Raw genomic sequence first — 25,782 nt, 5'->3', positions numbered from 1 at the left:
TGGGGCGGGAGTGGAGACTGGGCACCGGGAGAGGGGGCGGGAACTGAGGCGGGGCGCAGGAAAGAGGCAGGGCGCGGGAAGGAGGCGGGGCGCGGGCGGAGGCGGGGCGCGGGCGGAGGCGGGGCGCGGAGAAGTGGCGGAGGTGGAAGCGGAGGCGTACCCGCCCCTGGGGACGTCATTGGTGGTGGAAGCAATGGCCGGCAACCAGCTGTAAGCGAGGTATGCTCACTCGGGCGCGGAGGGTGCGGGTGAGAAACGGAACGACTTGCTAGGAGTGTATGCGCCTGTGCTAGGGCTCCTAGGAATTCTTAACAAGCGTAGACAGCCTAGCAATCAGCCCTGTGAAGTGGGGTTCAGGGCAGAAGCGGAAACTGGGAATAACGAGGTCGGACAGTAAATGACCTGAATCCAATGTCCAAGATTTAAAGTGCGTCCAAAGCACTGGTGTGTTTTAATTATTTTTTTTTTCTTTTTTCTTTTAGAGACAGGGTCTCCGTCTGTCGCCCATGCTAGTGTCCAGTGGCACAATCATAGCTCACTGTAACCTGGAACTCCTGGGCTCAAGTGATCTTCCCGCCCCAGCCTCCTCAGTAACTAGGACTACAGGCTCGCTGCACCACGCTTGGCTAATTTTTCAAAAAAATTTTTATAGAAACGGACTCTCCGTTTTTTCCCCGGCCTGGTGTATTAATGATTTTTAGGAAAAAATGAGTACTACCAAATAGTGAGTGATCCCTGGTGATATGGGAAACTGGGGTGCTGTAAATATTCTGTCTTGCTCTGCGGTGGTTACACAGGTGTATGTATATGTAAAAAATTCACCGAGTCATACTCTTTTAAGATTTGTGCACCTTAGGAAAGTTTCTCTTCAATTTTATGAAATTTAAAAACAAAACTATAGCAGAAGCTTTTGAAAAGGTGAGAATGGAGACTAGAACAATTTGAGGACTTGTATGACCAAAGGAGCACATCTACACTTTTGTTTGTGGGCAGGAATTATTGTGAAATTTCCCTTCCTTAATTCTTGTAATGTGCACTTTTTTTGTATTATAGAAATAAACTTTATTTCTCTAGAAATGATGTGTACAAGTGGAGTCCATGCTGAGAAACTGTTAGAACAGCTAAGATGTTGAGCCCAGGAGTTTGAGACCAGCCTGGGTAACACAGCAAGACCCTGTCTCTACAAAATATTTAAAAATTAGCCAGGCATGGTGGTGCACCCTTGTAGTCCCAGGTACTCAGGAGGTTGAAGTGGGAGGATCGCTTGAGCCCCAGTGTTGGAGATGGAAGTGTCATTGCACCACTGCACTCCAGCCTGGGGGATAGACGGAGATCCTGTCTCAAAAACAAACAACTAAGACGTGATTAAGTTATGTGCATGATTTTGTTAGACAGTTCAAGTTTGTGTGAAAGGAATAGAGTTGTGCTACTCCAGGCTGCTGTGGCACTCTGATAAAGATTATGCTTCTCTTTTAAGTAGAGAACTGCTTTATGAAGCCTTGAATTTAGGTTCCAGAGTTTCTGAATGAAAATGAGAAAACTGCAACATTCTTTTGCTTTTCTGTACCCAATATAAATCAGATACTTTCTACTGACCTCTCAGAAAACTCAGTCACCTCCTGATACCATCAGGGTCTTGCAGAAGCCATTTGTCAACAAATATTTGCTAAGAAGTGAATTCATGTTCCCAAGTAATGAGAGAAATGCCTCCTCCCTATATCCTAAGCATACTGAGGCCAAATTTGGCAACAAAAGGGGAAATTTTCCTGAAATATATGCTTTTATGCAATGTTTGCTATTTCACAGATTAATCATTAAATTAGACCCACCAATAATAGCATGCTAGTATAATCCAAACTAGTTTCACTAATGATTTAAAGGGAATGTTAGCATAATGGTGTTATATTGTCCTTAATATTGCAAAGTTGACATTGAAAGGAAAGGCAGTTTCCTCACACATTCAGATGGATCTGCAGTTATGGTCTGTCAGCTGAAGAATGAGAAGTTCATAATTTAGAAAGGAGAACTCTTTCTCATGAATGGTTTCAGACTGTAGAGCAGCCATTCTGACTGGCTGAGAAGTGTAGCCGCAGGCCAGAAGCCAGAAACTGACACTTTCAGGGAGGGGCAAAGGGAACAGGAATTTATGCTGAGGAAGGTGGTCAAATATACATATTCAGTAAGCTGTAGGATGACTCATGAATATTTATGAAAGGAGGAAAGGTACCCATGAGTAATTGAGCTTCATGGGTACCATGCACAAAAAATGGCAGTGTTACCACAATCACAGGATGGAGTTTTTGGCCCTCTTACATCAAAAGGTGAAGCAGAGGACAGAAAAACCCTTACTGTGCATTCTCAGTAGACTGGCCAGAACCATTCTGTGGTCTGTGATCTCTTATCAGGCACAAAAGGAGGGGCAGCATCAGGGGGTTGGTTGATATCAGTGGTAGAATCTTCTGAAAGGGCTAGTTTCCCTTAAGCCCTTAGAGAAGAAAGCCTAATTGTGGTTAGCAAGAGAGGAGGTATAGAGTTGTATCTGACGCTCTATCTACTCTTGGCCCAGAACTCAGTTTTCAAGGTTACTCTGGGGTCCCGTTGGCCAAGAAAGTGTGTAGTGAGCCAAGATCTCACCACTGCACTCCAGCCTGGGCAACAAGAGCGAAACTCCATCTCAAAAAAAAAAAAAAAAAGAAAGAAAGAAAAGGAAAGAAAGTGTGCCTTCAGTCAGTTGAGAGGCTTTGAATTTTATTGTTAGTTTACATTGTACATGTCTTTTTTCAGTTTCCTTAGTGTGCATTTCCCATGCAAAAAAAGAAGCTGTAGAAAATTATTTGAAAATACAAATGTGTGGAGTAGAGATAGGATATTGAACTATGGTTCAGTATCTACTTTAATCTGTTTTTCCTCCCTCCTGAAAATAACAGGACTTTTTTTTAAGGCATAAAGTACTAGGATAGCCAGGACAGGAGAGACAAAATTAGTAAAATTTTGGAAAGGCAAATGGACAAGTGGGAAAAGATTTTGCAACTTCAAGGAAGCTGAATTCTAAACCAGCAATGGGGAAAGCCATTGAGCAGCCCAGTTTGCATTACAGAATCCCCAAATGCTCAGGATTAGCAGCACCAGGTAACTCCATAAAGTGTGAGAGTATGGTTGAAACAAGGAGGATTGCTTGAAATGCTGGTTCAGAACCGGCCAAATCCCCAGATCCTTTTCTCAACTTCTTGCAACCAAGTGTGTGTACATCTCACCACACCAGCAGGCTTTGGGGATTTATTCTCTGGAAAGGGTAAAACAAAGAGTATCTGTCTAGACTGAGAAGATATGATACACAGTTGAGCATGGGAGTATACAGAAAACGTGAGGATTAATTGAATACAGCAAACTGGATGCTGGGACCCCCGTCCACTTCTCTTCTTTTCTTATATGAGTATATGACAGTGGCTCCAACGACAGAATCCTTAAGACAGGAATTGGGAGATCCATCTATGGAAAGTCTGACTAGCACAAGGAAATTAAAGACATTAGCCAGGCATGAGGGTGTGCACCTGCAGTCCCAGCTACTTTGAAGGCTGAGGTGGGAGGATCACTTGATCCCTAAAGTTTGAGGCTGTATTGTGCCACTGCACTACAGCCTGGGTGACAGAGCGAGACCCTCCCTCTAATAAATAAATAAATAAATACATACATACATACATACATACATACATACATCTAGGTTTCCAGATGAAATCCACTCACATCATCCTACATTATAAGCCCCACCCACATTCTTTCCCTTCATTCATTTTAGTACCTACTCTTTTTTTTTTTTTTTTTTTTGTTAAGACAAGGTCTTGATCTGTAGCCCAGGCTGGAGTGCTGTGGCACCATCATAGCTCACTGCAGCCTCGAACTCCTAGGCTCAAGCCATCCTCCTGCCTCAGCTTCCTGAGTAGCTAAGATTACAGGCATGCACCACCACGCCTGGCCAATTTTAAAACTGTTTTTGTAGAGATGGAGTCTCACTAAGTTGCCCAAGCTAGTCTCAAACTCCAGGCCTCAAGCCATCCTCCCACCTTGGTCGCCCAAAGCACTGGGTGATTGATAGCAAAAAAAAAAAAAAGAAGAAGAAGTTAAAAAAATGAGAAGGTAAATCTTTCAGAAAATAGTACAAAAACATGAAGATATAGAAAAACAGAAAAAAATGAGTAATTTACCATACCAGGTCAGAAGATTCTAGAGACAAATAATAGGGGTCCCAGAAGGAGAAATTAAAAAAGCAGAGGGATGGCCAGGCTTAGTGGCCCATGCCTGGAATCCCAGCACTTTGGGAAGCCGAGGCTGGTGAATCACATGAGGCCACGAGTTCAAGACCAGCCTGGCCAACATGGTCAAATCTCATCTCTATTAAAGACACAAAAATTAGCTGGACCTGGTAGTGCACGCCTATAATCCCAGCTACTCAGGAGGCTAAGGTGGGCATGATTTTTCACTACACCTTTAGGGTGCCAGCCCACTATGGCCCCCACACTTCTAACCAAGAATTTGATACCCAGCAGAGCTATGCATCAAGGATGAGGAATAGTCTAACCATGTTTTATACATGCAAAATGGAAAAACAATATTTTTCTTCCTTGTGCTCTTTCAGGAAGCTCTGGAGGTTAGGCTTCACCAATATAAAGGTGGTCACTAAAAAATAACAACAAAAAAAAGAGGAAGACGTGAAATAAAGCTGGAGATTCAGACAAGAAGGAAATCTCCAGAATGATGATGAAGAGAGATCCCAGAAAGCTAGCTGTCTACCAGGAATAGAGAATAGTCAGGGCAGATTCCAGGAGAGAATTCTCCAAGATGATATTGATAGTATAGCTGATGACTGGAGAGATTGAGAGTGTATTGATAGGAAATTGGGAATTGGCAGAATTTAGAGTTGTATTAGGAGTAGTACAATCATGCCTATGTGATGAAGCCTACATAAAAACCCAAGAGGATGGGATTTGGAGAGCCTTCTAATAGCTCAACAGGTGAAGGTCCTGTAGCTAACACATCTCTTCAAGTATATTCTTCGCAGTATCCTTTATAATAAACGTACAAAGATAACTAAAGTATTTCTCTGAGTTTTGTGAGTTACTCTAGCAAATTAAGCAAACCCAAAGTGGAGGGTGTGGGAACCCCAACTTGAAGCCAGTGGAGGCCTGGACTTGCAACTGGTGTCTAAGTGAGGAGGGAAGTCTTAGGGACTGAGCCCCCAACATATAGAATCTGACACTATCTCCAGGTAGGTAATGTCAGAATTAAATCAGAAGATACTCAACTGGTGTCCAATATTTGGTGTGCTGGGGGAAGAACCCCCACATTTGGTCGCAGAAATCTTTTGTGTTGATGATTGGGGTGTGAGAGCAGAGGAAACACTAATATTAAGATAGAATTCAGTTTATTTAATGATCTCTTGTAATGTGTATTAAGGGGTATTACTCTACCACCAGACGCACTGAAAGTAATTTTTTGTATCACTTTTTATTGGATGTTGAAATGGCTAGGTGCAGTGACTCACACTTGTAATCCCAGCGCTTTGCGAGGCCAAGACAGAAGGATCCTTTGAGCCCAGGAGTTCTTTGTTGTCTGGACAACAAAATGAGAACCATCTCTATAAAAGAAAAAAAAAAAAAAAATTAACCAGGTGTGGTGGTGTGTACCTGAAGTCCCAGCTACTTGGGAGGCTGAAGTTGGAGGATCGCTTGAGCCCAGGAGGTTGAGGCTTGCAGTGAGCCAAGGTCTCCAGCCTGGGTGACAGAGCAAGACCCTGTCTCTAAAAAAAAAAAAAAGGAAAGAAAGATTAGCTGGGCATGATGGTGCACACCTGCAGTCCCAGCTACTTGGGAGGCTGAGGCAGCAGAATTGCTTGAACCTGGGAGGCAGAGGTTGCAGTGAGCCAAGATCACACTACTGTACCCCAGGCTGGGAGACAGAGCGAGACTCCATCTCAAAAAAAAAAACAAAAATAAAAAAAATATTTTTTAAAAGTCATACTGCTAAGAATAATAGGTTTTCATTTCGCTCATCAGTGGAATTCCAGTGACCTTAAATGACAACATCGCAGATATTTTCCACATAGGCACAGAAGACATATGCTTGTGAGACAAAGGTGTCTCTGAAACTATGGATGGTATAAGAACTTCGCTTGACATTGAAGAGTACTCCGATACTGAGGTACAGAAAAACCAAGTACTAACTCTGGAAGAATGGCAAGACAAGTGGGTGAACGGCAACACTGCTTTTCATCAGGAACAAGGACATCGGTAAGAAATATTTGGTATATAATAGAGAAATGTTCTATCAGAAACTTTGAGATAGAAATAATAAAAGTACACATTATTTGACTAACTTTTAGGATGCACATTTAATTCTTCACATTTTTGTGTCTCCCGAGTCCCAGTGCATCTGTGGCATGATGTAGTTTAATTGGCAGAGTCTTTTCTTCCCACAGTGTGTAAATAATGATGTGGCTTACAAATGATGACATCTTAGATTTATAAAATATGTTCTTTGATCCCTGCAGCACCTATGTATTGGCCATGAATATTTATACCTACAACAGGTGCTCAAGCAATGTTTATGCTTACAGTTCTTTATACTGAAAACCAGTGGTGTCTGACTTTGCTTTCCAATAGGATGTGTTCAGATGCTAAAGAATTACCTCTATGGTGGGAGAAGAGAAGTTGCGAGAAATTATAAAGTGAGCTAGGATGTTGTGCAATGTAGTAGTAGTCTTCATAGCAGCAATAAATCATGGGACCAGTGCTGAGTAAAGTGGTTGTTATAGACATTCCTTGTTCTGGGCAGCCACACCCATCTCCCCAGGAGATGACATCATCATCATCATAATCATCATCCCAGAAACACTGGGTTATTTCTGTCATGTGGATGGTCTTAGAAGAGCCACATCTCCACAGAGGGAATTACAAGAAACTACAAGAGTTCCACTTCTCAGGTTTACTTCTGAGGCTTGAGTACACGTTTAGAGAACGTACCATGAAATTAATGTTGAAAAATTCATGGCTCCAGAGGCTCCATCACCCCCAAAATAGTATATATTTAGAGAATTAATAAAGAATTTTCAAAACATCCCCAAGAAAAAAAAATTATTTTTAATTACTAATCAGGAAAGCCCTGGGTGTAAGTCAGATTTACTACTGACTGGGTGTGTGTCTGAGCAAGTTACCTGTTTCTTCATATGTAAGCTGGAGATTATAATAATTAATAGTATCTGCTTATTAAGGTTGTTGGGAATATTAAGTGAGATAATGAATGAAAAGTATTCACCTACCATACAATTGTCCTAAAACCTTTTTTTTTTTCCTCCTCAGGCTATTAAAGAAGCATTTAGATACTTTTCTTAAAGGCGAGAGTGGACTAAGGGTATTTTTTCCTCTTTGCGGAAAAGCGGTTGAGATGAAATGGTACGAGCAGATAAACATTAACAGAATTATCTTGTCTTAATGATGAATTCTTTGGGTGATTTAACAGGATGTGAGTTTTAAAACTCCATTTTCAGGAAATACACAGGAATTCCTTATTTTTCTATTAGCGATGGGTATATAATTGGAAATAATATTCTCAAACAGTAAGAAACAACAGAAACAGGTATGAAGTCTTTCTGGATTGAGTTTTGAAATTAAAAAATCAGTTTGGAGCCAATGAGGGGAGAAAAAACAGCCTTCCCTTTTACATTTCCTGGATCCTTGTATGTGGTTCAGTTTTTGTAGGTGGTTTAGGAATTTAGAGTTAATTTTTAGATATTTGAAATGGTGGTGGACAGAGAAATTCAAAATGAATTACAGCTTTTTGGCAGGACATGTTCATAGTCCACAGTTCAGCTCAACCTTCCCCTCCTACCAGGGAACACAGAAGTTTCTGTTATCGTGAATCATTGTTATAAAACCAGTGATTAAGCAAGTATTTCTTGTGAGTAATTCTCTACAAAGAGAATTCACTTTAACAAGCCACTTTTACTATGAGTTACCCTAAAGTCACCTCGACATCATTCTCTATACTGAACTTTGTTGTAATGATAATATACAGATACAATCATACCTGCCAAGATATGCATTTATTTATAAGCTTGAATGTTGAGAACTTTGATCACTGAGCAGGAAAGAAAAAAGAATGTATGAAAAGGTTAGTAAATGCACCAGGTGTGGTGGCTTCTGCCTGTAATCCCAGCACTTTGGGAGGCCAAGGCAGAAGGATCTCTTGAGCCCAGGAATTTGAGACCAGTCTGGGCAACATAGTGAGACCCTGCCTCAAAAAATAAATTTAAAATAAAAGATTAATAAATGTAAAATATAATAACATAAAAATGGTTTATTCTGAATATAAATATCAGTGATTAACGCAGAGTATGCATGCATTTTTTGGGAGTTGATTTTCAAGTAAAGATGATAGAATTTTTGCAGCCAGCACACACTCAACTGTAGCTGAGAGCCTTTGTTAGAGGGCTGCTATGACTTTAAGATTCAAGTGTGGTCATGAAATTGAGAATATTTAAACTATATTATTACACCTATATTTTAACCAATTCATTGAACCAGAAGAGATAGTTACTTTCAAAACTAATCTCAAAAAAATATTAACTCTATAAACAGATTGTCATGCGATGTCATCATAAATAGTAACAGTGTAGTACAAACAGGTCCTGAGGCAACATTAGGAAAATGGTATGAAATAGCCAGTTAAATGTGATTGTTGAATATTTGGGGTCTAAAGCCATTTGTAATAAAGACATTACAAAAAAATATCAGAACTGGCCGGGTGCGGTGGCTCACACCTTTAATTAGGTGAGTGGATCACTTAAGGTCAGGAGTTCGAGACCAGCCTGGCCAACATGGTGAAAACCTGTCTCTACTAAAAATACAAAAATTAGCCAGGCATGGCACCGTACGCTTGTAATCCCAACTACCTGAGAAGCTGAAGCAGGAGAATTGCTTGAATCCAGGAGGCAGAGGTTGCAATGAGCCCATGCACTCCAGCCTAGGTGACAGAGTGAGACTCTGTCTCCAAAAATATATATATATGTATATATACATAAATACAGTTATATATATATATATATGAACTGAGCTACTGTAATTACATGTAAGAAGTTAAGAAGTTATGGTAGTAGATGATTTTTCATTTATGTAACTGATCTATGTATTGAGGTCTATACAGACATCAGATGTGAATAGAAAAACTGACCATGAGCTAAGGCCAAAAAGCATTAAAACAAAATGTTTAAGATATTTAGGTTTAGGTTTTTGGTTTTTTGAGACAGTCCCACTCTGTCACCCAGGGTGGAGTGCAGTGGCATGATCATAGCTCATGGCAACCTTGAACTCCTGGGCTCAAGAGATCCTCCCTCCCAACATGCTGGAATAACAGGCATAAGCCGCCGCGCTTGGTCTTATTTTGTTTTTATTACAGGTTGTAGTAGGCTATGCTTCATTTTTCCATCTGTTGAATGGGAAATAAAAACACATACAGCCAATTTGAATAACGTTTTTGTTTACATTTTATAACTTAAAAAATGTATGGAGAATTTTAAAACTCCCTGTATGTTTACAAATATCCTAAGAAATATGAAAGATGAAAGACAAATTATTAATATGTTTCATTTTACAACTAAACAGTTCATGCTCTGCCCACATTGAAAGTACGTACTCTTGTAGATAAAAGGTACAGTCAGTCCTGCTATACTTGTTTCAAAACTGAATTCTAACTCAATCGATATATTAGGGAACAATTTGAGCATGAAATAAATTTCACATTTGCTTGTGTGTGATTTTCTCTATAAGAAGCCTTAGGTAAAAGCAGAAAACTGCACCCAGTTGAACTAAGCCAGGTATGAATAGATGGAATGCACCAACATCCCCCAGCTACCTCAGTGAGCATTAGGTCTTTTTCACCATAAAGTGCCATATTGTAGTATTTATCTATTTCTCAACCATTTAACATGTATAAAACTATTATTATTAGGTTCCTGTTTTTGTTTTCTAATGTGGCACTGACTAAGTTTTTAAATGCTGTGCCCTCACTTTTCCCACCAGCCTGGTGATTTTTATTGCATGATTTAGCATAGTGCAGTGATTTTAGGAAGGCACATGTTACATTATAGCAGAACTATGTTTTTATTTCACTTGACATAAAATCATAACTGTGCCTAGATATTTGTACCACTGGTACTGTTTTCTCTTGAGTCCAAGATCCTGAGACTGAATTCTGTTCATTATAAAACTTACCAGGACTGTAATCCCAGCACTTTGGGAGGCTGAGGCAGGCAAATCATTTGAGGTCAGGAGTTCGAGACCAGCCTGGCCAACACGGTGAAACCCCGTCTCTACTAAAAATACAAAAATTAGCCGGGTATGGTGGGGCACACCTGTAATCCCAGCTACTCTGGAGGCTGAGGTGGGAGAATTGGTTGAACTCAGGAGGTGGAGGTTGCAGTGAGCTGAGATTGTGCCACTGTACTCCAGCCTGGCTGACAGTGTGAGATTCTGTCTCAAAAAAAAAAATTTTTTTTGAGGAAAAAATTTTCCTTTTTCCTGAAAATTACCAGGAAAAGCCCGGGTGTGGTGGCTCACACCTGTAATCCCAGCATTTTGGGAGGCTGAGGCAGGTGGATCACCTGAGGTCGGGAGCTTGAGACCAGCCTGGCCAACATGGTGAAACCCCATCTACTAAAAATACAAAAATTAGCCAGGCATGGTGGCAGGCACCTGTAATCCCAGCTACTCAGGAAGCTGAGACAGGAGAATCGCTTGAACCCGGGAGGTGGAGGTTGCAGTGAGCCGAGATTGCACCATTGCACTCCATCCAGCCTGGGCGACAGAGTGAGACTCCGTCTCAAAAATAAATAAATAAATAAATAAATAAATAAATAAATAAATAAATAAATAAAATTACCAGGAAAATGCTATTTGTATATGATAAAATATACAAATTTTTGGACAGTGTTTATTTTAAGCAAATGGAAACTACAAGATTAGTATACAAATGAGTGCTAATGTTCTAGACCTGTTCACTTTAGTACAGTAGCTACTAGCCACATGTGGCTATTTAAATGTAAACTAAATAAATTTTAAAATTCAGTTCCTCAATCACGAGGAACCAGTGTGGTTAATGCCTATTTTATTGGACAGCACAGATACAGACATTTTCATCAATGCAGAAAATTTTAATGGACAGTGCTGATTTAGAGAAATTGAAAAGCATTTCCTCTAGTCAAATCAATTTGTATTAAATCAGTATTTTGTTATATATCTATAATTACATTCCAACTGTTCCATACATGAAAAAATAAGATATATATAATTTTCCAAATTTTTATTGTTTCCTGAATTCATATAAGTCAGTTTTTCAGAATTTTTATAAGGTTTGAAAATAATATAGATCTGCTTTCCTGCATGTTCTTTGAAACCCTATAAACCTGAATTCATATAAATTCCTTTAAATTAAAGAAAATATATGCTTACTCTAATATAATCCTCTATTTAGTCATTTGAAAACATAATTTAAGTGTAAATGTATGATTTTATGCAGGTTTGCAGACCGGGGACACAGTGTAGTTGGTGTGGAAATCAGTGAACTTGGGATACGAGAATTTTTTACAGAGCAGAATCTTTCTTACTCAGAAGAACCAGTCACCGAAATTCCTGGAACCAAAATATTTAAGGTTTGTTTTGATTTGGGTAAATAATTGTATCCATATCCCTACAAAAGTTTTTCTCAGCATGAGTATTATGAGGATACCATACATGTGTCCGATTTAGCACACAGATTCACCCTAGACATTATATAGTATAAGAAGCAAGGGCTTAAAAATATAGATGATAGCTACCTAAACAGATACAGACATATGTATGTAAAAGCTGAGGTCAGAGCCTCTCTGTACTCAAGTTTTTAGGCTTGTTTTATTTTTATTAACACACATTTTCTGAGACCCATCATGTGCCAGACCCTGCCTAAGACATTGAAGAGATAAAGATAATACAGTACACCCCCCCCCCCGTATTCTTTGGGGTGTAGAGAATCTCTTAATTTAGGAGAGAAGAGAAACAGGGACAAAGCTATTTGTAATGCATGGAGCTAAGTGTAAAGACACATGGTATTAAGGGAAGAGATGGGAGTTACCTGCCCAGCCTGGCAGTGCTTCCTGAAGCATGGTGACAGATAGAGCTGGAATCAGGCAGGGCCTGGGTCCATGGTCTTAGACACCTGGGGAGGATACTACTTAAATCACCCATGAGGCCTCATAGGAAGTGATTTGAAGGGAAGTAGCCTCCTGGCAGAGAGACCAGACAGGAGGCTATGGCAGTGGTCCAGGAAAGACATCATGAATCCCTGAGCAAGGAGAGTGATGGGGCATAGAGAGTGGATAGGATGGATTAAAGCAACATTTACGATAGACCCACAGGATTCTGTGACCGAATGAGGACCAAAGGAGTGATGAGTTCACATTTTTGGCTCAGATGACTGGCTGGATGGTCAAGAATAAATGAGAAGCGCAGAAAGAATGAATCTTTTTCTAGAGATGATGAGTTTAAGGGACCTGTGGAGTGGCGAAGGTTTTATGTCTGAAGCATGGAGTGAAGTTTGGGCTCAAAATGATAGGTTTGGGAGTGGTCTTTATGCTGTGAGCAGAATGAGCCAGTGTAAATAAACAAACACTACCCAAGTGGGAACAAGCAGAGGGAATCTGTTTGGCAGAGACTCAAAGGCAGGCAGAGGAGTGGGGAAGCTTTAGAGTGGACAAAAGTAAAAGCTCCCAGCATGTGCTGATGGGAGGCTGTTGGCACAGGGAAGCTGGAGGTGGGCAACTAGGAACGGGGCATCCTATGTGATTGGTTTGGGGAGCATGTTTGCCTTTCTCTGGCTGGTCCTAAATTGGAAGAAGTGTGGTAGTAAAAATTAGGGAAGCTGGCAGTCATTGACCAAGTCACTGCAGAGGTTGTGAAGCGGCTACCTTGTCTGGGGTAAATTCCCCAGGTTTGTCGTCTTGTGCCAGGAAAATTTAGGACACAGACACACATGAGGAGTTAAGGAGTGGAGGTTTAATAGGCAAAAAAAAAAAGAGAGAAAAGAAAACAGCTCTCTCTCTAGTGAGAGAGAGGAAAAAACCTGCCAGGTATGGAAGCGCCCGGATTTTATAGTGCAGCCTGAGGGGTCAGTGTCTGATTTACATAGGGCTCACAGATTGGTTCGATCAAGTGTGATGTTTACATAAGGTGCTGGGAAGGCTGGTCGCCCCACCCTAATCTTATTATGCAAATGAACTCTTCCCTTGGCTGGCACCATGTTGTCTGCTTCTTACCGTACAGGTGGCTGGCAGAGAAGGGAAGATAGAGCCACCATTTTGAACATGATTGGCACAAACTGCCGCTCGATTTTATAGGCTGCTCTTTGTTAGAAAGGAAAAATGATTCGAGGCTGCTTTTCATTAAGAGGAAAACCTTCTGTACCCTCACTATCTGCCTTAGTAATTTCTTCTTAACTCCTGAATCAGTTGTGGGATCAGAGTTGTATTGTCATATAGGATCTATCGTCCATCTGTATATTCAGTGTCTCACAAAGTACTCTTTTCTAAATATTGAAATTAACTGCTCAGCTGGGCATGGTGGTTCATGCCTGTAATCCCAGCACTTTGGGTGGCCAAGGTGGGTGGATCACTTGAGGTCAGGAGTTCAAGACCAGCATGGCCAACATGGCAAAACCCCATCTCTACTAAAAATACAAAATTAGCTGGCTGTGGTGGTACATGCCTATAATCCCAGCTACTCAGGAGGCTGAGGCAGGAGAATCGCTTGAACCTGGGAGGTGGAAGTTGCAGCGAGCCGAGATCGCACCACTGCACTCCAGCCTGGGCAGAAGAGTAAGACTCTGTCTCAAAAAAAAAAAAAAAAAATTGTTGCTCAGATCAGTAGGAAGCTTGATGGTATTGTTTATTTCACATCTTCCTCCCACCCCATTCTCAAAGCATTAAAGAATCCAAGGAGTTTACTCAGTCCAAAGAGGGCTAGTCCTGCTTCCAGGCCCCTCTTGGAGCAGCAGTTCCCTGCCCACGCTGCACATTTGAAATCATCTCTGGATCTTATAAAAATTCCCAATCCAAAGGTCTTACCCCAGGCCAATTATATCAGAATCTCTAGGGGTAGGGCCCTGGCATCAGTACTGTTTAAAGCTCTCCTTGATTCCAGTCTGCAGGCAAAGTTGAGATCCAGCTGTTCGCCTGCCTCCAGGCCCACCCGTCTCTGGGCTAACCCAGTGATCCCAGGCTGGTTGTCAAAGACCCTTCCTCCTCTACTTGTAAACCTGTGTGGGGACCTCATTTCAGAATAAAACTAGCAGTCTTGTGCGCTGACACACCTTTCCTACACTGCCCTTCACCCCAGCTCTCAGGATCCTAAAGTCTATGTTATATTGCCCCCTCTTGGAGTGTACCCCCACTCCACACCCTAGAATGTCACCCTTTCAAAAGTCAGCTCTTTTTTTGTTTTATTCTCTTGATTTTTGTTGTTGTTGTTTAGTTTTTAGGATTATTTTGCTCCAAGTGTTTGTTTTTGGGACAGGGTCTTAACTCTGTCACACAGGCTGGAGGGCAGAGTGGCACAATCACAGCTCACTGCAGCCTTGACCTCCCAGGCTCAAGTGACCCTCCCATGTCAGCCTCCCAGGTAGCTGGAACTACAGGTGTGTGCCACCACACCCATCTAATTATTTTTTCTGTAGAGTTGGAGTTTTGCCATGTTGCCCAGGCTGGTCTCATACTCCTGGGCTCAAGCGATCTGCCTGCTTCAGCCTCCCAAAGTGCTGAAATTACAGGTGTAAGCTGCCACACCTGGCCAAAAGTCACCTTTTGTTTGGTCTCCCTGATGCTCCCAGGCAGGCCCCTGCTCTGCCTCCTATGTTCACGTAGTTCGCAGGCACAAAACCACAACAGAGCAGGCCATTCTGGATTGTAATGTTCTCTGTGCCCACGCTTCTCTGCTCTAGTCTGTCCTCACTGTGGTCAGAGACTGTGTCGAATTCAAATCTACTGTCAAGAACCCAGGATAGATGTCTTGTCTACTAGGTACTCAGCAAATAAATGCTCATTGGCTGAATGAATAAGCGAAAATGGAAGAATCAGCACAATTGCACATTTCTGGAATAACTTAAAATACCTGACTTTTCAGTACCACCCTGCCTGATAATTGGTTGACCTGCAGATTTATCTTTAGCAGAGTAAAAATATCACTCTGCTCGAGGAAACACTGTTAGAATTTTATAGCAAGCTCTGAAGTGAATAACAGCCAACTGATCTTCAAGGTTGTCCTCTATGATATTCCTCTGAGTTGGCCCAAAAGAACCTCACACAGGTTTTAAAAGAAAAAAATAAGGTGCCAATAAAGTGCAGTAAAATTATTTACTTTAATTATGTTTAATTAACACATTCTTTCCCTAGAACTTTTGCTTTGCTTGGCCCTCTTTCCTTGACTATTCAAGTACGTACTAAGTAAAAAAAAAAAAAAAAATTTTTTTTTCATTATTTCATTACAGAGTTCTTCGGGGAACATTTCATTGTACTGTTGCAGTATTTTTGATCTTCCTAGGTAGGTTGAATACTACATCTGCAGTTCAAAAAATTTGAATGCTTGCCAGACAGTGCAGGCATGGGAATGGAGGTATCTTCCCCACTCTCCTCCACTTGTGTAACATCCACAAAGCATTTTTTTGAACGTCTGTTCTGCAGATATTTTTATTATACACTTGTCTGCACACTTTAATGTGTTTTGTCTTTGGTTAGCTCCCAAACCCTGGGAAACTGAGGCAGCTAGGGAAAAAGAAAGGTGAGTAAGACAGTGTCTTCTACCTTGCACCTGGGCCTGTAATAGAAATGAATTTCAAGTGGCCGAGGGAGATAAGAGCTCATCTCCTGAAAGTCCCTGATACCTGAGCCAGAGGCTGGGAGCAGAGTTGTTGCACACTGTCCTTTGTTCCTTCTTCATGCCCCCATATCATAACAGAGTGGGGAGGATGCTGCCACAGGCTCCTAAAACCATGAGGGGATGGACAGCTTTCCACACCCAGGTCCACACATCCTTATGGACTCTAGGAGGAAACGCAGATGTGAGATCCTAATACCTTGACAATTGTTGAAGTACCAGCAGGCACCATGGGGGATGCTGCTCATCTTCTTAAAGATTTGATTTTTCTCCCATAAAATGTTTTTTCTCTTTCTGGTAGGACAAATATTGGCAAATTTGACATGATTTGGGATAGAGGAGCATTAGTTGCCATTAATCCAGGTGATCGCAAATGGTAAGTAATTTTTCTTTTTTTGTTTAGCCTTCTTAATTTTTTAGTATACTATACTTTTTCTGGGTTCTAGAAAATCAGCTAGACTTTTATGAGTTTGAAATAGGTTATTATGTTTGGAATTTATAAAAACCTAAATCTAATACTAGCTTTGTCTAAAAAGTATAGGATTTGACTATAGAGACCTGGGTATAAGGCTATAAGGCTTGTGGCTCAATCACTTTCAAGCTGTGTGGCCTTGGTCCAAGTATTCAACTTCTCTAAGCTTTGGTTTACTCCTGCAAAATGGGAATATTTCTGTAATACTAACACAATCATCACCACCTTCACTAATATTACCAGGTAATACTTACTGGTCACTTGCCTATGCCAGGTATTGTTCAAAATACTTTATGTGGGCTGGGTATGGTGGATCATACATGTAATCCCAGCACTGTGGGAGGCCAAAGCAGGAGGATTACTTGAGCCCAGGAGTTTGAGACCAGTCTGGGCAACAAAGCAAGACACCACCTCTACAAAATATTTTTAAAATTATCCGATCGTGGTGGTATGTGCTTGTAGTCCCAGCTACTTGGGAGGCTGAGGCAGGAGGGTGAGCCCAGAAGTTCAAAGCTGCGGTGAGCTATGATCGTACCACTGCGCTCCAACCTGAATGACAGAGCAAGACCTTGTCTCTAAAATATTAAAAAAAAAAAAATCAAAATATTTCATGTGGTTTAACATTTAATTCTGTGAGGTGTAAGCTACTATTCCATTATGCAGATGAGGAAACTGAGGTCAAAGAGATGAAGTTACTTGTCCAAAGTTAAGCAGCTGGTATGTGACAGAGTTGAGATTCAAAACCAGAGTGTTTGGCTTTAAAGTCCATACTCGTGGCCGGGCGCGGTGGCTCACGCCTGTAATCCTAGCACTTTGGGAGGCCAAGGTGGGCGGATCACCTGAGGTCAGGAGTTCGAGACCAGCCTGGCCAACATGGTGAAACCCCATCTCTACTAAAAATACAAAAATTAGACCAATGTGGTGGCCTGTAATCCCAGCTACTCAGGAGGCTGAGGCAGGAGAATCACTTGAATGCAGGAGGCAGAGGTTCCAATGAGCCAAGATCGTGCCATTGCACTCCAGCCTGGACGACAAGAGTGACCCTCCATCTCAAAAAAATGAAATAAAATAAAGTCCACACCCATGATCCCTTTGTTAGACTACCTCAAAGGGTTTTTGTGGGAATTGAAAGAAATGAAATATGTGGGAAATACCTTGTCATCTCTAAAGAACTGTATAAATAAGTGCTGTTATTATTGAAGCATTTGTTATTGATGTTTTTGGTAACCATTCTTATTATACGCAGTCTTGTTAGAAAATTTAAAATATGAGTGAGAAAGCATACTGAGTAAAATGTGACCACATCTGTATACTCTTTCAATTCAAATAATGTCATTTATGTACTTACTTGGATATAGCATGTAAATATTGAATTACTTAGTTGTATGGAGCAGACTCATCCCTTGGCTAGAAAGGAGGCTAGGTGCAGTGGCTCACGCCTGTAATCCCAGCACTTTGGGAGGCTAAAGTGGGCGGATCATGAGGTCAGGAGTTTGAGACCAGCCTGGCCAACACAGTGAAACCCGATCTCTATAAAAATACAAAAATTAGCTGGGCTTGGTGGCACACACCTGTAGCCCCAGCTACTTGGGAGGCTGAGGCAGGAGAATTGCTTGAACTCGGGAGGTGGAGGTTGCAGTGAGCTGAGATTGTGCCACTGCACTCCAGCCTGGGCAACGGAGCAAGACTTCATCTCAAAAAAAAAAAACAAAAAAAACAGGTTAGGCTCCACATCAGTGAAATAAGATTTTTATTTTTAAAAATTGTTTCATCAGTAAGGCTTACTGCCAAACCTAATCTTTTTAAATTAGACCATGCCACATCTTAATTTTCATGCTCCTGTTTCCCTCTTTTTGTCACTGCTCCTCCTTTATCTCTTTTCCAGAACTCCCATCCTCCTTGCATGCCTAAAAGTCGTGATTCCCCAAGGGACCACCATCCTCAGCCTTATGCTCTCACCCAAAAATTGCCAATATTTGTCCTACCAGAAAGAAAAAAAACATTTTATGAGAGAAAAATCAAATCTTTTTTTCTCGAGATGGAGTTTCGCTCTTGTTGCCCAGGCTGGAGTGCAATAGCACTATCTCGGCTCACCGCAACCTCTGCCTGCCGGGTTCAAGCGAATCTCCTGCCTCAGCCTCCCAAGTAGCTGGGATTATAGGCATGCTCCACCACACCTGGCTAATTTTTTTGTATTTTTAGTAGAGACGGGGTTTCTCCATGTTGGTCAGGCTGGTCTCGAACTCCTGACCCCAGCTGATCCACCCGCCTCAGCCACCCGGTGCTGGGATTACAGGCGTGAGCCACCATGCGTGGCTGAAAAATCAAATCTTTAAAGATCAATTCTGTTACTTTCATTCAGCTATTCAACAAATATTTACTAAGTTCCTATGATGCTCTAAATATATACTATGCCAGAGGCGGGGCAAATAACTGAACAAATTCTACATGGTATTTGCTCTGACAATCTTTACATTTCCAGCTCTGTTCTTTCTCCCAAACATCCACATCACATGTCCAATGTCTGCTTTGCACTTCCCATGTGACATCAGTGTCCTTTAACAACTCAAAATATCACTGAGACCTCTGTCTCCATGAGACACATTTGTATATGAAACCCCATCTGCTAATGTCTAAATTTGTAGGTGTTTCCCACTCCCTAAAGATGTTCATCCATTCCTTAGAGGTTAGTCCTTCTACAGGCTCTGGTTGGCATGGTAAAATCCACCAAGCAGTGGGAAACAAACTGAAAGTCACCAAGTGTGGACCAAGAGCGGACCCAGCACTTTGGGAGGCTGAGGTGAGCAGATCACCTGCGGTCAGTTATTTCCCCAGTGTCTGATATAATATATATTTAGCACCTAGTAAGAGCTTAATAAATGTTGTTTAAATAAATGAATGGAAGAAGTGAACTGCACTCTGAGCAAGGGCAATATTACTTTACTATGTACTGGTAGTATCTTAGGTTTTTTTTTTTTTTTTTTGAGACAGAGTTCCACTCTTGTTGCCCAGGCTGGAGTGCAATGGCGTGATCTCGGCTCACTGCAACCCCCGCCTTCTGGGTTCAAGTGATTCTCCTGCCTCAGCCTCCCGAGTAGCTGGGATTACAGGCATGCACCATCACACCCAGCTAATTTTGTATTTTTAGTAGAGACGGGGTTTCTCCATGTTGGTCAGGCTGGTCTCGAACTCCCAACCTCAGGTGATCCGCCCACCTCGGCCTCCCAAAGTGCTGGGATTACAGATGTAAGTCACCGTGCCTGGCCTTATCTTAGTATTTTATATATGTGCTGGTACTTAGTATCTCAGTTCTTTATCTGCATGCTGGTACTCAGTACTTACCATGTTAGCACATTATATTGGTGCTCTTGTTAGGACTGGGTGTCTTCTCCTTAGATGGTACATTGTCAAGTACTGATGTATTTTCTGCTGTGACTCTCAAGTTCTTGCCTAATGTAAACCAGTAGGGCAGACCTCATTTTTCTGGATTTTTTGAGACTGGTTGAGAGAGAAAAAGTTCACATTCTAAGAGGAATGAAGTCTTTCCATCCTAGGAAACTCTCCCAAACCAGTCTGACATCACCTTCATGGGGACAGCAAGTTTCTTCTGAAAAACAAGAATCAGAAAGTAACAGTTTCTGTTCAAAAGTTTGCTTTGATCTGGTTCTTTCACCTACAAGAAAGAGTGATCCACTGTTGGATTCTCACAGTTTATGAGATGGTTATTAGTCTTATCCTCATGTTACAGGTGAGGAAACTGAGGCACAGAAAGGTGAAGAATTTGTCAAGCTTACATAGCCAGTCAGTAGAGGAACTGGGGTTTGAGCTTGGGCATCTCACAGAGTCTGCACTTGCCTCCCCAACTTCTAGCAGACCTCTGGACGTAGATCACAGTCTAGCCAGGCTCCGTAGAAACTGGAGTGCCAAGAGCCCGGGCTCCTTCCTCAGTGTGGGGAAGAGTGTCCATCTTTGTCCTGTGTCTCATGGCCTCTCTACTACCCTGCATGCATCTCCTGTCCTCTCCTTATCCCTCAGCTCCCTCCATTTTTATTCCCACTTAGCTGACTTGCCAACCCTCAGCCTCCTTGCTCCAACCACCATACAACACAAAAGCTCCAACTTTCAGTAGGACCACAGCTGATTAGCAATTCCTCTTTGGTCTCTTAATTCAGTTTCCAAGTCAGTCATCTGATTGGTCAACTCATCGTCTGTACCTGGTCCAGCCCTGGCTTCTGCTCAGTCTATTGATGGGTCCCATTAACATCAGCTTCCCACTCTGAGCCAATCAGACCTGGCTCCCTGAAGCACCTACTCAAAGGACAGTTCCATTGCACTCATGGTTTATGCCACACTTGCAGAGCTTTAATTTCATGCCACCTTTTTTTTTTGGCCTGCTTGTTACTCTCATTTCTCTCTAACTAAATAGAGGAAAAGAATTGTGTTTTCTCTTATGTAAGGCCCCTGGAGGGGTCCCAGTCACCCAGGATATTTGTTAAATTGCAGCATCCCAGGCCCCATGGCAAACTGACTGCATCGGTCTGTAGGGATGGAGCTCAGGCATCTTTTCTTTCAACAAGCACCCTGGTGATTTTGACACCCAGCCTGGTCTAGAAACCACTGCCTTCAAGCACACAGGCATCCAAGGTCAGCAGGCCCTCGAGTACCTCATCAGGCCAGGAGTCTCTACCCATCGTTATGTAATGTCTTCTGCTCTGATCAGCTCTGGAAGCAGGCCTCGATTTGATTCGCATCTGGACCAATTCCCAGCTTAGGCAGGGGCCATAATTTGCTAAACTCATTTCTCACTTTTAAAATGAGAATCAACCTCTTGTGATTATGAGAATTTAAACTCAGTAATATCAGCAAAAGTAACTTCTGGCTTCCTTCCCTGCCTTTTGTCCCTCCAGCCTTTGCCTGTGTAGAGAAATGTAACAAATACCTTCTTGTGTTCTTTGTAGCTATGCAGATACAATGTTATCCCTCCTTGGAAAGAAGTTTCAATATCTCCTGTGTGTTCTTTCTTATGATCCAACTAAACATCCAGGTAAAGTTGTTGGGTTTTTTTTTTCTTTTACCAGTTGCCTAGTTTCTTGATATAAATTCTATGACATGGATAAGAAATATTTTCTCCTAATTTATCTCATAGGAAGCATACTGCATATATACATGGAGATAATTCAAGTTTTGACTAATGGGAACTATAAGCATTTTTTTTCTCTTCCTATATCGTACATGATTTTCTTGTATTCCTTTCCCATTTTGTTTACCATTCACAACTCCGACTGGAGAAGAGGGGGGAAATGGATGATCCTGATATAGAAGAGAAATCTCATGAGCTCTGTTGGGAGGAAGGAGGAATGTGGTTGGATATTGCATATCCATATCACCCAAGTAGTAGTGATGTGTTGGACAGATGCCTTCACATACACAAGCACGGGGTGAGAAGTGAAAATGGGGATGCAGAAGTTGTGCAGGAAAAACTCTAAATTATTGTCCTTTTGTAATTTCTGAAGTTTTATAATCTATCTATTGCATTCTTTTATTTGTTTGGAATCTGTTGGGGGTATGTTTTCTCCTGGACTCATTTTAATGCATTCAAACATTGAAACTTAACCTTTGTCATGGCTGGAGAAATACATAGACTTTTAATTTGTAAGAATCACCTTTTTGATTTTCAACTGAGCTTTTTTACATGCTTGTTTTGTAAATATTTACATATGTTAGTATTTTGGTTTTTTTGTTTTGTTTTGTTTTTGAGACACAGCCTCACTCTGTGGCCCAGGCTGCAGTGCAGTGGTTTGATCTCGGCTCACTGCAACGTCTGCCTTCCGGGTTCAAGCAATTCTCCTGCCTCAGCCTCCCAAGTAGCTGGGATTACAGTGTGTGCCATCACGCCCAGCTAATTTTTGTATTTTTAGTAGAGACAGGATTTCACCATGTTGGCCAAGCTGGTCTGGAACTCCTGACCTCAGGTGATCCGCCCTCCTCGGCCTCCCCAAGTGCTGGGATTACGGGCGTGAGCCACCGTGCCCAGCTAGTATTTTGTTTCTGCTTGAATAAATTGGGGTCTTAAAAACTCATTAAAAGATGAGACCTAGTGTCCCTAATTAAATCAGAGACAATCAAATGGAAATAGAAATTAATAGAGGCAGAAGTTAGCTCTGCTAATCTGATTTAAATTCCATTAATGAATAGAAGCCCTAACAAAGAACCTTTGGGAAGAAAATACAGCAGGCCCTGTCTGGAGGTGGAGTCTGAGGATACTGCTCTTAGAAGGGGGCGGAAACTCAGCTTCCTTATAATCTATATCCTGTAGCAGAGCGGGAGGGGTGTATAAAATGCGGGTGAGTGCAGGAGTTGGTAGATAATCAATATGCTAGAAGGTGGTTGAAACCCCAAAGGAATTTGCTGATGGAATCCACTCTGATTTCAATGAGACTAAGTCCCTTGACTGGCTTAGCTGTCTCATCTAAGCTAAAGATGGATATGATGGGGATGTAACATTGGCATCCTCTCAGTAAGCCAATTTATTCCTTTAGTATGAGATTTGCAAAAGAAGAATGAGAAGAACATGCCACATCATCACCTATTTGGATAATGAAGTTGTGTATAGAACAAGTACACCTAGGTCATTGGAAATAAACTGAGAATTTATTTGTCTTTTACCTAGGTCCACCATTTTATGTTCCACATGCTGAAATTGAAAGGTTGTTTGGTAAGTTTGTGGACTTATGCTGTAACTTTTTAAATAAAGTCAAGTTAACTCTTTTGGGCCGGGCGTGCTGGCTTATGCCTGTATTTCCAGCACTTTAGGAGGCCAAGGTGGGCAGATCGCCTGCGGCCAGGAGTTCGAGACCAGCCTGGCCAACATGGCGAAACCCAGTCTCTATAAAAATACAAAAATTAGTCCAGTGTGGTGGCGTGTGCCTGTAGTCCCAACTATTTGAGAGGCTGAGGCATGATAATTGCTTGAACCTGGGAGGCAGAGATTGTAGTGAGCCAAGATTGTGCCACTGCACTCCAGCCTGGGTAACAGAGTGCGACTCCATCTAAAAAAAAAAAAAAAAACCTATTGTGAACTGTTAGTATATTAGTATCTAGAGTATGTCTATAAAATTTAAAAGATAAAGACCATTTTATTGAAAGTTGTTTTATCTTAGAAAAGGAACTAATCTCTGTAAATATGCTCTGTATATATGCTATATGCTCTATGTTAAAGGTATTTGAACTTTTCTAGAGAGATGGTGTATTTTTATTTATTTATTTATTTATTTATTTTTGAGATAGGATCTTGCTCTGTCACCCAGGCTGGAGTACAGAAGTGCAATCAGAGCTCACTGCAGCCTCGACCTCTCTGGGCACAAGTGGTCCTCCCACCTCAGCCTCCCAAGTTTCTGGAACCAGAGGAATGCATCACAATGCTTAGCAAATTTTTGTATTTTTTTGTAGAGATAAGGTTTAACCACGTTGCCCAGGCTGGTCTCGAACTCCTGGGCTCAAGTGATCCTCTTGTCTTGGCCTCCTAAAGTACTGGGATTAGAGGCATGAGCCGCCATGCCCAGTGATGTATTTATTTTTACTCTTGGGAGTTAAAAGTGATAATAACAATTCAGAGTTCAGGAAATTTGCCCTTAGCATTCCTTTGTTTTGATTCAAAAGAAGAGAAAAATGTTTAGTGTGTACTGTTTTTAAAATAATTTCAAGGTTTTGTTTGTTTGTTTTGAGATGGAGTTTCGCTCTTGTTGCCTAGGCTAGAGTGCAATAGTGCAATCTCAGCTCACTGCAACCTCCATCTCCCGGGTACAAGTGATTCTCCTGCCTCAGCCTCCCAAGTAGCTGGGATTACAGGCATGTGCCACCATACCCGGCTCATTTTGTATTTTTAGTAGAGACAGAGTTTTACCATCTTGGCCAGGCTGGTCATGAACTCCTGACCTCAAGTAATCCACCTGCCTCAGCCTCCCAAAGTGTTGGGATTACAGGTGTGAGCCGCTGCACCCAGCCAATTTTGAGTATTTTTAAAAGAATCCCTGATGTCATTCTTCATAGTATTTTAACATGTTACTCTTTCTTGTTTCAGGTAAAATATGCAATATACATTGTCTTGAGAAGGTTGATGCTTTTGAAGAACGACATAAAAGTTGGGGAATTGACTATCTTTTTGAAAAGTTATATCTACTTACAGAAAAGTAAATGAGACAGATAAAATCACATTGACATGTTTTTGAGGAATTGAAAATTATGCTAAAGCCTGAAAATATAATGGGTGAATTTTTTAAATTGTTTATAAATCATATGATAGATCTTTACTAAAAATGGCTTTTTAGTAAAGCCGTTTACTTTTTCTAAAAAAGTTTTAGAAGAAAAAGATGTAACTAAACTTTTAAAGTAGCTCCTTTGGAGAGGAGATTATGATGTGAAAGATTATGCCTGTGTGTCTTGCAGATTGCAAGATATTTTACCAATCAGCATGTGTTACCTGTACAATTAAAAAAAATTTTAAATGCAATGCATATTAAATATAATACACACAGACAAACTGGCATTTATTTTATTTTATTTTTTTGAGATGGAGTTTCATTCTTGTTGCCCAACCTGGAGTGCAATGGCGCAATCTCAGCTCACTGCAACCTCTGCCTCCCAGGTTCAAGTGATTCTCCTGCCTCAGCCTCCCGAGTAGCTGGGATTACAGGTGTGCACCACCACACCCAGCTAATTTTTTGTATTTTTAGTAGAGACAGGGTTTCACCATGTTGGTCAGGCTGATCTCGAACTCCTGACCTCAGGTGATCTACCCACCTCGGCCTCCCAAAGTGCTGGGATTACAGGCGTGAGCCACTGCGCCTGGCCTGACATTCTTTATGAAATTGAGAATTGTTGAAGAAATATAACACTTCAGTAGGGTTCAAGGTGGTCCCAAAAGTTATATAAAAGATCAGTTTTTACTATAAACCCTTGTCTTTTACTCAGATCCTAGCATCCCTTTTCACACTGTTTCTCCATATATATATAACAGAATCAAGAAACAAATTTTAATTAAACAATCTGTAACAGAATCAAGAAACAAATAAATTTTAATTAAACAATCTATGTGGAACAAACATTCCCAAATTCTAAGAATAAATTTTTCTTTAAGTTTTCTCTGAGTTTGGCAATTGTTTTTTATAATTTAATCTGTTTAAATCATCAGGTCTTATAAAATGTAATGTACTTAGAGCTGGATTCATGGCTGTTTATTATGAAAGGTTAGATTTCTCAGTTTTTCTTTAACCACATTTTGTTATATCAGGCAGTCCTCTATAACTCTGTACTACCCAACAACTAAATGGTTTAGATTGTTTAACTCATGTTAATAGGATGGTT

The 25,782-nt window shown here is 41.2% G+C and overlaps 1 protein-coding gene across 4 annotated transcripts; it reads left to right on the top strand.

Moving 5' to 3' along the window:
• The first annotated feature begins 81 nt into the window (after nt 1–81).
• Nucleotides 82–25,565, top strand: TPMT (thiopurine S-methyltransferase). 4 transcript variants are annotated; one of them, XM_009241450.4, is made up of 9 exons: nt 95–219; nt 6,086–6,284; nt 7,353–7,445; nt 11,566–11,698; nt 15,562–15,614; nt 16,249–16,323; nt 21,378–21,463; nt 23,090–23,134; nt 24,500–25,565. In XM_009241450.4, the coding sequence occupies exons 2-9, from the start codon at nt 6,145–6,147 to the stop codon at nt 24,610–24,612; spliced, it is 738 nt and encodes a 245-aa protein (XP_009239725.1). In that variant the 5' UTR covers nt 95–219; nt 6,086–6,144; the 3' UTR covers nt 24,613–25,565.
• The last annotated feature ends 217 nt before the right edge of the window (nt 25,566–25,782 follow it).

Source organism: Pongo abelii, chromosome 5 (genome assembly GCF_028885655.2).
Source record: "Pongo abelii isolate AG06213 chromosome 5, NHGRI_mPonAbe1-v2.0_pri, whole genome shotgun sequence".
Lineage (NCBI taxonomy): Eukaryota > Metazoa > Chordata > Mammalia > Primates > Hominidae > Pongo > Pongo abelii.
This window is presented reverse-complemented; position numbering and strand designations above follow the sequence as displayed.